The 16,054-nt window shown below is 38.4% G+C and overlaps 1 protein-coding gene across 1 annotated transcript in view; it reads right to left on the bottom strand.

Annotated features, from left to right (window-relative positions):
* Positions 1-2,664: 2,664 nt before the first annotated feature.
* The window catches only part of LOC577034 (ARF GTPase-activating protein GIT2), a 56,854-nt gene continuing 43,464 nt past the window's right edge, over positions 2,665-16,054 (bottom strand). Inside the window, exons 13-14 of the mRNA XM_030991214.1 lie at positions 4,003-4,323; positions 2,665-3,080 (exon numbers count right to left, since the gene is read on the bottom strand). Of these exons, the coding sequence (XP_030847074.1) occupies positions 2,665-3,080; positions 4,003-4,323 (737 nt within the window). The remainder of the gene's footprint in view (positions 3,081-4,002; positions 4,324-16,054) is intronic.

Raw genomic sequence — 16,054 nt, 5'->3', positions numbered from 1 at the left:
CATTATTAAAAAATGGCAATAGGTAGATTCCGACGGTACTCACAGTAGAGTGGATAATAGTAAAGCTGAATGGAATAGACACCAACTCGTGACCAATGAATACAGCTGCCGTTATGACATTACTCGCAACTCGAAGGTTGACATCATTATTTCCGGTGGTGGCGTTGTTAGCTGTCTTGTTATTAAGGAGGTCGGCAAGACGTGCGGACGTAACAATCCCTAAAGTGACAGGCTGCTGGTCAATTCCATCTGCAGAGGGTGTGAAATCCATTTTAATTCCATTTTAGTTCACTCAAATCTTTACGAGGTTATCATATCTTCTTCCTAGAAATGTTTACAATATTCGTTAGTTTTTTAGGGTTTAGGCATTAGCCACATTTGCTGCGGCGGCTGTGCATGGGGTCTAAAATATCTAAGGCCAATAGCAATTATAGGGCCGCCGCAGCATTCCTACGGTCACATACGGTAGCAGTCACATATTATGTTAGGGTAGCCGCACGGCGTATTTTGAACTTCTCGGAGACAAAAAACCTACGGCTGCCGTACGGACTTTCAAGTGGAGACGCATTGTCGTTTTAGGGCGTCCCTGCGGCGGACATAGGTTTTTGACCAATACCAAAACAGACGCAAGGTAGCCACAATGTCACCATACGCCCGACGTATGGTCGCCGTGGAACCTTTCTACGGCATGGCTACGGTGTGTCTTATTCTCTTATTGCGACGGCGAATCTAGAAATGAAAATAGTTATAACTCCGCGTTATAATCACACGGCGACCCGTACGGCCTGTAACGATAGAGATACGCCCTAGGGTGACCCTGAGACAACCGCAGATTCTCTGCGGCCGCCGCAGGTATCTCTCGATTTCGGTGGCCTACGGCCGCCGTATCCTAGCCGTAGAGCAAATGTGACCTAGGTATCAGGCATAATAAAGTGGAAGAAAGATGTAACTGTTATCATCATTGACAGTGTATAAGCATTCCTTTTTGTATAACTATTGATACTGAACTCATCTCTACAGGTGTGGGTGGGTTGGGTGAGCGAGAATGAGGGTGTGCGCGGGATTGATAACTGAATAGTGTATGAACGTCAAGTGGGAAGAGCACTAATGAGCACTACTGACACTAATTTAATGTCTTCATGACCCCCTACCTTTGGATTGGTCATTCCTTTCACAGAAATAGTTTGCGGGCAAAGAAAACTGATTTCCGTTCAGGCTGGTGTCCGTCCATTCAGTAGCACACAAATCTTCGAGTACAGATCGGTATACATAGATATCTAGCGTGAAAGTGTTTCCAGGTAGGAGAAATAGATAGAATGTGGAGAAAGAGAAGTGGTTGAATAAAGGAAATTATTTGGAAAAGAGGAAACTGTATTATGGGAACATAAAATCTTGAGAAACAATAATACGCTTATTGTAAACGATGCTTTTGAATGCACTTTCTCAATCTACATGTATAACATTGAAAGTTACTAGGGTCCCGTCTTATAAAGAGTTGCGCTGATCCAAATCAATCGGAAGTCCTATAATCAATCGCCAATTTGCAGTTCGTTTTCTTTTGAGTACATAGTTGCCATTGATATCAATCCTAAATAAGTTGCCACTGATATCAACTCTTTATAAGACATGCATTCATGTGAAAATTATGCAGTTTAGCATATATCACTGACACATTTACATAATGGTTTAAAAATACTAATAAATCATGACTTTAAAAAGTTTCATTGGATAAAAAAAAAAAACGCGTTTTGAGATTTTCGCAAGTAACATCTCGCTGTATTTTCATTCTTTGAGGCACCCTGCATGCTAATAATACCTACCACGATTATGAAAATTCAAGCCTCATAATTCTAAAGTTCTTGACTGTTTTCTTTATCTTTAGGCACAAAAATACAATGCTGATCAACTTACTATTGACTTCAATTGATTGTCCTGTACTGAGATTCATTCCAATATCGAAGACCATCTGCTCTATGATGTCAGGGTTCAGAAGAAGCTGAAGATACTCCTATATCAAACAGATGTACGCCATTATTATAATTTGTTTTAATTTGTCAGTTTCTGACACAACACTCTAATATGCGGTGTATACGAGATCGTTCGAAAAAGTTTAAAACTAATAATGTTGTGATAAATTTACGGATTTTTAAGTTCAATGCAAATGCGAGTCGGTTCCCAGCTTCCATCTTGGTCTGGCACTTTTTCTTTAAAGTTTAATTTATACACAAGAGCTTTAAAAAACAAAAAACAATTTCTCTTTCTCGAAAATTTTATTGTTTTCAATGGTTGTCATCATAAATCACAAGGACTATGCATGCTTTTGACCAAAAAAACCTGCCATAGATTAACACGTAAATCATGGATTTAATGATCGTTAACCTTCCTAGTATTTCCTTCAAATGTATTAATAATTGACTAACTTAAATTACAGAAGAAATACAAAGTCTCCAGAAGTGGAAGAGACACCGCATTAATCACAGGGACTATGCATGCTTTGAGAAAAAGAAGGGGGAGGGCAGGCCAGATGTTGTTACATGTCAAAACGTTTGCTGTTATTTTTGACGGGATGTGGACCTCTACGCACTTCGTGCTACGCATCGATTCTTGTGCATGTACCACTAACTATATTCTCTCGTGCTTAGTATAGGGACTCATAACTCTTCCCTAGTCAAAGCTCTTATAGTAGCCGTGGCCCTTGAGAGATATTATCTCAGTCTGCTGTGTAGATGAATCATTCAGACCAGGTGTATAAGATGTAGAAGTATACATAGATACTGCAGTGATATCTGGAGGAGAACTCACTGATGCGGTCAAGGTGTGGTCGGATGTAGGCGAAGATGAGGAGGTGAGGGATGGAGAAGTCGTTTCCAACGGTACACTCGTGATGGGTTCATTGGTTGGTGAGTCTGTAGAAGACGTGCATTTAGTAAATGTCGATAGCGTAGATCCATCTAGTGGATTTGTGAGCATAGTCGTCTTGTAATCGATGCCAAAGAAAGTGCAGGGGATTTCACCGTAATACTTAGACCCTTCAAAATATCCTATGAAGTTTGCTTCGAACAGAGAACTTCCCGAATCTCCTGAATATACAACAATAAAGAGCACCGATAAATCATATGAAGATAGAACCTGTAAATTACGCATATTTCGTTTCGTTCAAAGGAGGACTATTGTCCTAGCTTCTATTCCTAAGTTATTAACCATAAATTTGAATTAACTCGATGAATCAAGATTTGTCAAACTCCATCTCTTTCACCTCCAACATCCTACGAAACTGTACATTTCATACACAGGATTTGCTAGCCCTTTTCAAATGGGTGTGGTTTAACGAAAATGCTGACCCGGTAGCTGAAGTCGACAAATCTCAAGATACACATAGCCACAATGAAAGATATTATGATCAAATGTTATAAAATTATGATTATGACGTGATGATTATCACACTAATAACAACAGTATCGTTATTGATAGTAGCAGTAGTAGTAGTTATTATAACAATAAAGATATAGAAAATAATAATGAAATCATTGATAATAAAAATGATTATGAACAATATTGAAGTAATAAGAGTAATGACATCAACAGCAATGGTATAACAAATAGCCGTAAGTGTAATGCTGTTGATATTTTGTTTGAATTAAAGGTCTATCTACTACATTCATATCGGACAAACTACTAAATGTTTTACTTTACATTATATAGAAAGGCTGGTACTCATACGCAACAAATACGTTCGTTAACCTTAACTGTCTAAGGTCATCCTAATTCAAAATGGCCTTACATCAACAAACCCATCACTTATTTTGATGAATGGATACATCACATGCGTATTCTACAGGCAGGACTGCATCGATGAAGACTATTTCAACGTCAACCAACATAGCTTTGCCTTGGTTTAACAATCAAGAAGAACTGAGTAGAGTAGTTAATCATAGCTGAGGCAATCAAGAAGGCCTTATATCAAACAACCCATGCGCTTAGTTTCATTAATGGATACATCACCTGTGTATTCTACAGACACGACTGCATCGATAAAGATGTAACCATAGTCCACATTAGCACTTTCTCCTAGTGCAACCCCCAAGCAGTACTGGGTAGAGTAGTTAGCTAGTATCATGAAGGCCAAACTCCCACAGGTATAGGTGTCACCACAGTGAACAATGTTGTTAGCTGCCTCCGTGGCATCCACAGTCGCTGTAATAGTCCCTCCATCCCCGTCATCTGAGTTGACCGTCACGTTAGCAGTGGTGACCTGGATGGAGTCTCGTGATGAGCCATCCGGACACGCAGGGAATTTTGGATCGCATGGATACTGGGCGATATCTTTGCAGCGAATCAAACAAAACAAAACAGTACATATCTAAAGTAAACATTCACATTGTACAATATGCTATTACCAAAGAAGAAAGGGGAAATAATTGGAAAACCCTAGAATAGTAAATGTGCAGTAGGTACAATGAACAAATAGTGCACTGTTGCGAGTGTGTTAGCGCAGGGCCAGTGCACGAAGTTTGGTCAAGGCCCATAGTGATAATGCACGCACTGACTAAACTAAGTGCACTGGAACTGCCCTAACACACGATCGATACAGTGCATTATTTGTTATATAAGACGGATAGGCAATAAATACAATATAGTCTAGATCTAGAGTATAAATATAAATTAGATCTAGATCTAAGTTAGATCCAACTAGATCTAGGCCTAGAATATTCTAAACTAGATCTAGATATTGACAATCACGCACAAATCAAATTTGGCTGAACTACGCGTTAGACATATCGGCAGGTATCGAGCGTGTGTTATCAATTTTTGTTGGGAGCTTTTTTTGCACGGTGGGAAAACTATTGTACGCCCACGTGATGTCAATTGACCAATCGGATTGCTTAGATTCTAGAGCCCGTCTTATACTACATAATACCAGAGTGAGTGCAACAAAAGTATCTCTTATGAACAAGGCGTGCAAAAGGGTCTAATCTTCCTTTGACATCGTAGAGAAATCATGACAAAATAGTTGACGCATTGCGTAGTGCATTTCAGTTGTCATGGGGGGGAGTCATGATAATATCGAGGATTTGTACATGTATATCCCCTGTCACTCCACCGTCTTCTGGAAACGGTTGAAACCTATTCATTGCCCCGCCCCTCAAATATTTGATTCACTTACACTCTGAACATTACTAAAAGATCAAACTCAACCTCTAAGAGACAGTAACTTTCGACCGTCTGATGCTTTTGGTCTTTTATCTCGCATATACTTTTCCTCAAAATTCATTTATATTGAAATATAGAAGCCATTACCTAAGCGTCTTTGGTAGCGTGTTTGGTAACACTGTGGCTCTCCACTTGTGATAGGTAAAAGCTGATTCCGTATTTACACCAAAGTATGAAATATAAAAAGAAACAAATCATGGTTACAAGAAAATAAGGAAACGAAGATGTGAACAATTTTGGGACCACAGTAACATAATCCACAAGATATAAACAGGTGGTAAATAATTGGAGATAAATGTTACTTGAGCCAAATCTGTATTAACACTCCGGTATTTATAATTTATCATAAACCTTCGCCTATTCCTTCAGATTTATTTTCCCGAATTCACAAAGGAGGTTTGTCGACAAACCTCCTTTGTGAATTCAGGCCTGAGAGTATGGTTTTCGTCTTTTAATGTTTGTTTGATTAATAGCTTAAAGCAGCCATCATATACAAATATAACTATATATCAATGGAAAGCTAATGACCTCAGATATCTAGAAGAAAAAAATTTAAGATATTTGTTTATACTTAATCATTCAGAAATGACAATGTATAAATGAAATATGTCCAAAATCAGAAATCAACAAAAATGGCGCCTAGATGACGTCACGCATCAGTAAAAAAAAACAAAAAAAAAAAACAATCTCTTCTTTAGATCACCTAATTAACAACATATGTAAGTTATCTTGCGATCGCTATTGCAGGTTATGATTCGTGGTTAAATCACACTGACCAACAAAATCACATCAAATTAAACATGACCGTGAGATGTTGGTAGCTAGTTGGCTTTAAAAAAGATTTATTTCAAAACTTCAGGAAGTATACCACCAAGCTTATTCCAAAACCAGTTACCGTAAATAGAATTCTACAAAAAAAAAAAACGTCATTTCAAGGGGTGTTATTATTTGCTCAAGATTCAAGGACAGTGTGTGTCGTATATTGGTGAGTGTAGGCTAATTGAAACAAATTTCCAAACACTCTTTGTTGTAAAAATTACATATTTTACCCTTTTCTCGATTGAAATTACTCCTTAACACTCGTTTTCTTCACCGGCTTCCGACTGCAATCTTTTGCCGTTTAGTTTGGTTCTTAATTCGCGATGATTCACGTCGTTGAAATCTACCCGCTCACGATCAAATATAGTCGACATGTAAACACGTATTTTTTAATTCAGAAATTATACTAAATTGAAAACTGGCCCATCTATACCATCAATATCATCGTTACTGGATTCATACGATGAATACTGCAAATCAAAGTAATTGTCTAGCCTAAATTCACTCATTATATGGATAATAAATCAATTAAATTGAAGATAATATGGCTGCTATCGATCGTCAAGCATATGTTTATACGTCGTTATGTGAATCCGGAAATGGCATTGCTTCAATCGCCTACGTATCATCGAAGCGCCCAGTTTGTATGATATTAGTTTCGTTTATTGGGGAGGGGTGCTAAGATTCAACTCTAAATTTCTGATTGTGGTCACATAGTTATTTTTAGTGAAAAGATATGACACGTTTCACTTTCTTTCGATCGTAAGCTTTCATTTGACAAGCAATGTCTATTTTAATCAATGTCTATTTTAACAATGGGCACGGACTTGACATTGACTTGATTTCGAGCCTAAGAGACCATTGATCTACCACTGAGCTATTGCACCTCCTCAAGTCTGAGTGTGTCTCAAAAGTATCTTGACACAGTTGCACAGACTTTCTAGAAATACATTTAAGGATTATTTGTTTGATTGTCATAACCGTACATTTCAAAATTTCTCCAAGGTTATATGGAAATTGGTTGATTTAGGAAGACTTTTGCGATAGTGTTCTTTTGTTTCCTTCTCTAAACAACCGGCTTTTAAGGGGTCATGAACTTTCGTAAAAAGTAGATCTTCTTTCGTGTCCATCATCTGAGCTCAAATGTTCTTCCAGGCGCTTTCACACCGCAGAGTCTTCTCATTTGCTGCCACTAGGTCTTCCAGGCAGGATTGGTCATCTAGGAGAGTGGGCATCTTAAAAGGTGTGGCATATATTGCACGAATGTTCCACACTCACAGTCTGTGTGTGTGTGTGTGTGTCATCTGTGTATCCCCATTTATGCGTTGTATTTGCATCGCCCAACCCCTGTGGATAAATCCAGGAGTAAATCGGTCGGGGTAAAGGTAGGCGTAGCGAACACGACCATTGTTCAGACGATCACTACCCGGACCTTTACGCCGACCTCTCCATTTTTACGCCGACTAGCTTTTAACACGACCTTTGCCCCGACCACAATTGCCATCGCCTTAATAAGACTATATGACCATAGATATTCACCATGGTATAATCATTATCTTTAATGGTTATGGCTGTACATATAAAACGATCTGATTCACTAATCGATGTATGGTTCATTGCATAATTTAAACCCGGTCGACAGAAGTATCATTACTCCGCATGAATGGTTTGCACCATTTCATAACAAAAGAAATCTCCTCTGCCATTCTTCTAACCAATCAGATTCTTCTTTAAGGCCCCGGTCACACAGAGGGGACGCATGGGGGACGCACGGCCAGCGCATTGGAAATTTGCAATTTGGGCCAGTGCGTTGTCGTTCGCTAGGCGTGCGTCATCAATCGTTACTCGTTCGTCGAGCGCGCGTGACCCACGCTATGCATTCGTCGTCATTCGCTGTTTGCGTCGGGATTTTTTGAACATGCTCAAAAGTGTGCGCGGAGCTCGTCGCATGAATGTACACGCCAATAGCACGCCAGACATGCGTGGAGCGCGCTAGACTAGCGCCAGACATACGCGGAGCACACGCCCTGTATACGCACAGCGCGCTAGCTACACGCTGTGCATTTTGTGTCAGCTCGCTAGCTTTTCCAAAATCATGACAAAAGTTAGGCACACGGCCTTTTCCGATTTCCAAAGCGCGGGCCGTGCGTCGTCTGTGTGTGACCACCTCTGTTGAGAACGCGGTGCATGCGTGGACCATTCGTCCAGCGCGCTAGCAACACGTTGTGCATTCGTGGAAGTTGTTATCATGTGCGCCCTGTGTGCGGTCTCTATGCGCTCAGCGCGCTAGCAACACGCTATGCATTTGGTGTCAGCTCGCTGTAGCTTCGACAAAAGTTGGGCGCACGACAACGCACTGGCCAAAATTGCAAATTTCCAATACGCTGGCCGTGCGTTCCCCATGCGTCCCCTCTGTGTGACCGGGCCTTTAGCAGAAATATATGTTTTCTTGATGGAATTTATTATATCAATTTTTGCCCTCCAACCAACAGAATACCCCTTTTCTTCTATATTGGGATCGAATACATCTTACTTTGAATAATATGAATAATAATTGTGTATTATCTAAAATAATGTTGAATGTAATGAAAACCCAATACTTTGAAACAAGCAAAGTTTCGTCAGACATGTATCTTTTTCAGTGATAGAAAGTTTAGAAATATTGTGAACAAATATAATACTAGAAGTCACATTATGTTTACATAAGCTAGGTTTCACAGTATAGTATTAATGACTGCTTTGAGAGAAATAGTTGTTTTTATACGCTCTCGGGAAGGTTAGAATTGTGCTATTCCCCGAGGCGTGCCGAGGGGAGTAGCCCAATTGTAACCTTCCCGAGAGCGTATAAAAACAACTATTTCTCGAATATTAAAGCAGTCATTAATACTTTTATATGCCGTAAAAAAAAATTTAAAAAAAACTTTTGTCGAAGCTGGGATTCGAACTCTTGCTTACAAAAGGTGATGTAACTTCAGTCAGCGCCTCAAACCGCTCGGCCAGCGCGCACTGTCACCATGTACAATAGTTTTCTTTAATATATACATTAAAATGAATTAAAAACGGCTTCGCGTGGTCGATGCTTCGCCGCTGCTCCATTAAACGGGCCCTTCTTTTAGTTTTGCAATGCATATTGGCACGAACTTAGATCAAGATCTATCGGCAGATGTTGTTTTTTTGTTTTTTGAAGTTTATTTTCGTCTTCATGTCAACAATGCAAGATAAAATTGTCGGTAAGATCGATCGAGATTCAATTGTATCGAAATTACCGACCAATTCTTCGCACACGTACGGTATCCTCGATCGCTCAGACCATTTTTTAACATTTAAACCTATGGGGTAACCATGGAGACTGACCTATTTTCCCAATAACCATGGTTATTGGGATTTTGAGCTGTTTTTTAACCATGGTTACCGAGAATTTTCGGGAACAGTTAAAGTTTATGAATGCAATTTCGACCAATCAGATTGCTGGATTACTTAAGTGAGGTATATAATGATTACTAATTTGTGTCCCATAACGACTATACAACATAACTGAAATACCATTATGTAGTGTGAGGAGCACCCTCGGCAACTAGACACCCTAGTTCAAAACTGATCTATATGAAATCTGATCTTCTCTGAATTAGCGATAGATTACAAACACTACACTTCATCAGGAACCACCTTATAAAAATGGACTAACCTATGTCTCAATGAACTAATCACATATCGGAGTAAAATCATTCAAAATATCTTTGCAAATGACGATTGCTAGTTTCCTAGCATATTTTATTGTCAAGTCTAGAATTGTTTAAGAGTTGCGTCCAAACCAATAGCATTGTATAGAAGCGCTCGTAGCACAACAGTATGTCCAGACATCTGTCTAATAAAGATGTACACACAAAAACCGATCTCACAAAATATAGTGTCGTTTAAGTGTTAAATGAAGTTCCATTTCAACTCGTCCATTCTTTTCCTTTCCATTATATGTCATTCTCAATTTCTCTTATCGGCCCCGCATGAGGGATTTTGACCAAAGAATAATACCAACAATAGGGTACGACATGGGGGTTACCGAAACCTTCAATTTGTGAATACTTTCGTTCATTTACTCATTTATTAATTTGACAATTGAAACCCACTTATTCAGGATAAAACATCAGCAACGCTATATTTGTTTGTATCTATGTCCTGATTAAGAATATACATCTTTATTAGCATTTCGAATTCAACAAAAGATGAGAAAATTCATAAATGCCCGTTACACTTTTAGCATCTTAATTTTTTCAGTTACGAAAGAATGTTCAGATAAAATGAGAGATACAATTTGAAATATAAAGGTAAAAAGTAGGAGGGTGGAAGAAAAGAAAGAAGAGAGAGAGAGAAAGAAAACAAACAAGCACAAATAGAAAGCAGAGAGAATTAGCAAACAAAAGATTTCGCATAAGATATGAATTTAATGAGAGGACGTTTTTAAAAACGGAGGAATTGGTATTAAAAGAACAGTAGAGTAGAAGAAGTAAGCTGCTTTAACGTTAAAATACCCCTGAATAAGGACAGACGTCATTAATAGACGATATATCATTAAGCATTTGACGATTATTTTGAAAAGATAAAAGGATTTGTTCTTCTTTCATTTACTTACCAGAGAAAATCCACCGCACAAGGCAAGTAACATCCTGAGCCCTTTCAAAGGTAAATCAACCATGACGATGAATTTCTTTCTCAAATCGCTGTCTTTGATCGATAAAGATTTATGACGAATATTGAGACAAATCCTGAACCTTCGTATATTTTTTTCCCATTTAGAATCTCCTTCTTTTCTCAAAATGTAAGTAACCAGTGTTTTTCTCCCTTTTTCGCAGACTGAACTCGTTGTACTCAACTCAACTTTGAAAGTCTTCTTCAAATAATCTGCTCATTTGAAGCATGAAAATTCAAAGACGGGAATCTAGAAATCACTAAAGAGAAATTTGATTTTGCACGCTCTCCTGAAGAAAACGCCGTTATCTTGGTACGTTTAGTTGCTCAATGAGAGCATGAGGCAAATGAGAGACAAATATACAAGAGTTTAATAGACGCAGCCTGCTGAAATCACGTGAGGTGTTTATCACCATGGTATCAAACACGTTTTGTTACGTTTTTGTTTGATGTAGAACCTGACTGCCTGCGATATAATGATGCGAAAAATGGTTTAGCTCTAATTGATATCCTGGTAACAAGTTCGACACAAGGAAAAATAGTTACCTTACCCCACCGGCCAAGAATCGGTCGGTTCGAGTCGGTCGGAATCAGTTTGGTGGTTTGACTAACATATCAGTACTTTGTTTTCAATCACCCCCTCCCCCACTCTCTGTCTATATACAACTCTTATTTTCACTCTTACATGTTCTCTATTGGTTACTTTGTTATCAATCATATTACTTGTGTTCTTCTTTTTCATTCAAATCAAGCTGTGATGGGAATTTGACCATTCATTGTCGTTTATTTTTTATTCTCTCCCCTTCTTTCTATTTTTGCGTCTCACTTCCATGTAAAGTCTTTTCCTTACCTCTCCTCCATACTTAATTTCATTCTACCTCCTCCCCCCCCCCCTCTTTCTCGCTCTCTCTCTCTGATACTCACCCCCGCGCGCGCGTGGACAAACACATACACACGCCATTACAAAAACACACATACGCACACGTTTACTCTCTCTTTCTCTCCCTCTTTATCCCTCTCTGGGTCCTCTACCGATTTTATGTTTAATATATCTTTGTCTTTATTTCATTTTTTCTCACTCGCTCTCATTGCCAAGCTCTCTCTCTGTCTGCCCCGCCCTCCCGCCGCCTCTCTCTCTCTCTACCGCTACCTAGTACACTATATACGTTTATGCCTTTCCCACAGTTAGTTTATCACTATTTTCAATGAAAACATTTTAAAGGCAGTCCGTATACAGTGTGAGTCAAAACAATGTTTACACCTAGAAATTTACTAATTATTTTAAAAATCATTGATGAAAACTCAATTATTATACATCTCATGGAAGACTGTTTTATCCTAAATCATTGGTATTATTTTTGTGTGGTATGTGATCACGCTTGGATGAACGGGAGACGTTGTTTAAGAGGGTGCAACAAATCGAAATGCGCCAAAAAATGCCCATGTGATGTTTTAATAAAACAATTAGGATTTGGGTATCAATTCGGTCTTTGCAAATCCAAATATTATCCCTAACATATCCAACCTTCCAAGGAAATCATCGAATTCTAAATTAAACATTTGACCTCTAACACTCCCTTTATTTGAAATATCCAATTCAAAATTTCGAATCATATTAAAATTTGAGAAAAAGAAACCTGACTTGGAAGTTTGACTATTATTAAATCACTTCCAATTAGTCAAGTTATTCATTAAATGATTGTTGATAAAAACCGTCTATTTTTTTTATACAACTTAATAGCTTGATATTTAAATTTCTTTGGAAAAGTTAATTTGAAAAGGTCAAACGATGTATTGTTACTCAGGATTATTGCGAAGCAGGAATAAGAATGATCGATGTTAAAAGGCAAATGTTTAGTTTTAGGCTGAAGTGGCTTGAGATTTTTTTTAGATAATACAAAAGGAGATTGGAAAGATATGTGTAAACATTGGTTTGACTGTTTGGGAGGGCTGCATTTACTGCTGAATTGCATTTATACTGATTATACTTTAAATCTCTTAAAACTTAGAAATGTGCCACATTTTTACATAGATGTATTACATGCATGGTATCTCACATACAAATACACATCAGTTGAATGTCAGGCACAGAACATGTCGACGAAAATATTTTATGGTATAATCAAGATATTGTTTTTGAAAAGAAAATGTTATTTTATGAAGACTGGTATAAAATTGCTATTATATACTTCAATGATATCTTTAAAAATTGTATTTTTGTTTCAGTAAATGGATTATTTATCCGCTTTAAAACTAGACGAAGTAAACAATTTTTGATTTTTTACTATACAAAGCTACGAAAATCAATTCCTAAAATTTGGATAAACGATAAGCATACGGTACCCTTGGGTTTCGAAGATCATAATTCCTTTATCCCCCACATTGTATTTGGCAAATTAGTTAAGCCTGTTAGTCTGTTGAGTAGTAAACAGTGGTATAATATGATAAGTTTTGAACAAATCAAAATAAATAAACGTTGTTTGTAATGGGAAGATGTCTTGCAGAAGGACGTTAAATAGTCCAGTGTTTTTAATAGGAATTTGATTGGGATTGAAGAATTTCGTCTCGTGTATTTATTTTGCAAGCTTTTATATAATATGCTACCAGTTTGTAAACATCTGTACTAGTGGGTTCTTTTATACGATGACCTTTGTTTAAAATGCAAAGAGACTGAAGATATGCTTCATGCTTTCAATTCAAGTAAGGCAAACGAAACCTGCTCAGTGGCGACCAGTTGGCTTTCTTGTTTTTGTAGTAAACAAGTGAGTTAATTTATTGTTTTTGTACGTTTACGTGTCGTCTTGTTCTTCGTTATCATCTTCAATATGTCTGTACACGTCTGGTGTGTGTCATGGATTATTACTATCGTGATAACTATACTTATATCGCCCAAATGTCATTGTTATGGTCATGGAAACCGGATTTCATATGAACCCAAGTTCATGTATGAGCTCAACACAGTGGATTCTCCGGGGTTCCAACCGCCTTATTTACCGGCCTGGGTGCCCCTGCGAGGAGACCAAGATGAAAACGTCAGTTGTGCACCGAACCATAGCCGACGTAAACGAGGGAAGAAAGGTGGCGTTAGACAACGCGTGCGTCGCCGTGGCAACAAGCCCTCATTACCGACTATCACTATGGCGAATCTCAGATCTATTCCTAACAAAATCGATGAGATAAGAGGCCTAGTAGGATACAATTGTGATTTTAGGGAGTCTTGTTTATTATGCTTCACCGAAACATGCTCACCCAATCTATCCCGAGCGACGCTATCGACATCGATGGTTTTCAGCTCATCCGATTGGATAGATCACAGGCAACGACACAGAAGTCGAAAGGCGGCAGGGTATGTATCTACATGAATGAAAAGTGGTGTAGAAACTTTACTATCAGATCTCAAGTATGCGAACGAAATATTGAACTTCTATGTATATCATTCCGGCCATTCTATCTCCTACGTGAATTCGGACAAGTCCATATCCTGCTTGTATATGTCCCTCCCGATGGAGATGCAGAGAGCGCATCAGCTACGATTTCGGACACGGTCAACTCCCTAGCAACGGCATCCCCTGACGCACCAATCATGGTGTTAGGGGACTTCAACCACTGTCGCCTGGAGAATACCCTACCGAACTATCATCAAGTTGTCGACTGCGCAACACGAGGAAACAACGTCCTGGATCGATGTTACTGCTCCATACGGGACGCTTATAAGGCAAACATACGTCATAGTATTGGCAAGTCAGATCACCTTACCGTGCATCTTTTACCAAAATATAGGCAATTGATCAAAAGGGAGAAGGTTCAGATAAAGAAAATCAAAGTGTGGGACAAAGTTGCGTCTCAAAACCTTCAGACATGTTATGACATCACAGATTGGGATCTTCTTATTTCTAGCGCTTCAAACTTGGATGAAGCAGTCGAAATTGTCAACGGTTATATCTTGTTCTGTAAAGATTTACACATTAAGGATAAAGAAATAAAGGTTTTCCCAAACCAAAAATCATGGGTCAGGAAGAATTTGAAGGATTTGTTTGTGCAAAGAAACAGAGCTTTCTAACACCAGAATGATGATGAACTCAGGGACATTAATCTTAGCATTCAGAAAGAAATTGTTGATGCGAAAGGAAAATATAGAGAACAATTAGAGAGTAAATTTAGATCTAATAATCCACGTGTAGGTTGGAAGTGTATGCAAACGATGACAGGTTATAAAAAGAAGCAGAAATCTCCACCAGTGTCAGAATCTAGCTCTGTTTATGATACAGCCAATGAATTTAATACGTTTTATGCAAGATTTGATGACAATGATGTTTTTGATGCCGAAAGTAATAGGATTGTAAATACTTTGAAACAGTTGAATGATACACCCACTGTATGTCAGTACAATGATGTTGTCAGGTACTTCAAAAAGACTAATCCAAGAAAATCTATGGGACCGGACAGTATCTGTGGGAAAGTACTCAAAACATGTGCCTGGCAATTAGCCACCCCTTTTGTCACTCTTTTACAAGAATCTCTGAACCAAAACCATGTCCCATTGTGCTGGAAATCATCGACAATAATACCAGCAGCCAAACACCCCAAGCATCTGAACCCAATGACTATCGGCCAATATCCCTCACCTCATTGGTGATGAAATGTTTTGAACGCATTATTCTTCAGAAGCACATTCTCCCACAGATACTGCCTGACATAGATCCTCTACAATTTGCCTACCACCACGCAAATCTGTTAATGATGCTGTGTTATTGTTAATTCACTTGGTTGCACAGCATATTGATACATTGGGTCGTTATGTTCGTACAACAATTCGTCGATTTTTCATCGGCTTTCAACACAATACAGCCCCATCTCTTGATGAATAAGCTTACCGCTATGAATGTAAAATCCTCTCTAATACTCTGGTTTCATGATTTTCTAACGGGCAGAATTCAAAGGGTAAAATTGCATAACGTTCTGTCTGATTACGTTACTACGAGTACAGGTTCCCCCAGGGTTGTGTGCTGTCAGCACCATTATTTATCATGTATACAAACGATTGTATCTCGTCAAATGACAATGTCTCAGTTGTCAAATATCCTGATGACACAGCTATCATTGGCATGATCAAAGGCAACGATGGACGCCAATATCGGGAGGAGCTATTCTTGTTTGAGAATTGGTGTAAAGAACATTTCTTGGTACTAAACATAGCTAAAACGAAAGAGATGACTTTCGATTTTAGTACAAACAAAGGTCAAGCAAATCCAATCATGCTTAAAGAGAGGATATACAGAGTGTCAAGAGTTTTAAGTACCTTGGTACAATAATTGATAACGAACTCTCATGGAAAGACCAA

The sequence above is a fragment of the Strongylocentrotus purpuratus genome, unplaced genomic scaffold, assembly GCF_000002235.5.
Source record: "Strongylocentrotus purpuratus isolate Spur 01 unplaced genomic scaffold, Spur_5.0 spur5_scaffold_2, whole genome shotgun sequence".
NCBI classification, from domain to species: Eukaryota; Metazoa; Echinodermata; class Echinoidea; order Camarodonta; family Strongylocentrotidae; genus Strongylocentrotus; species Strongylocentrotus purpuratus.
The sequence above is the reverse complement of the archived record's forward strand: the minus strand, read 5'-3'. Positions and strand labels throughout refer to the sequence as shown.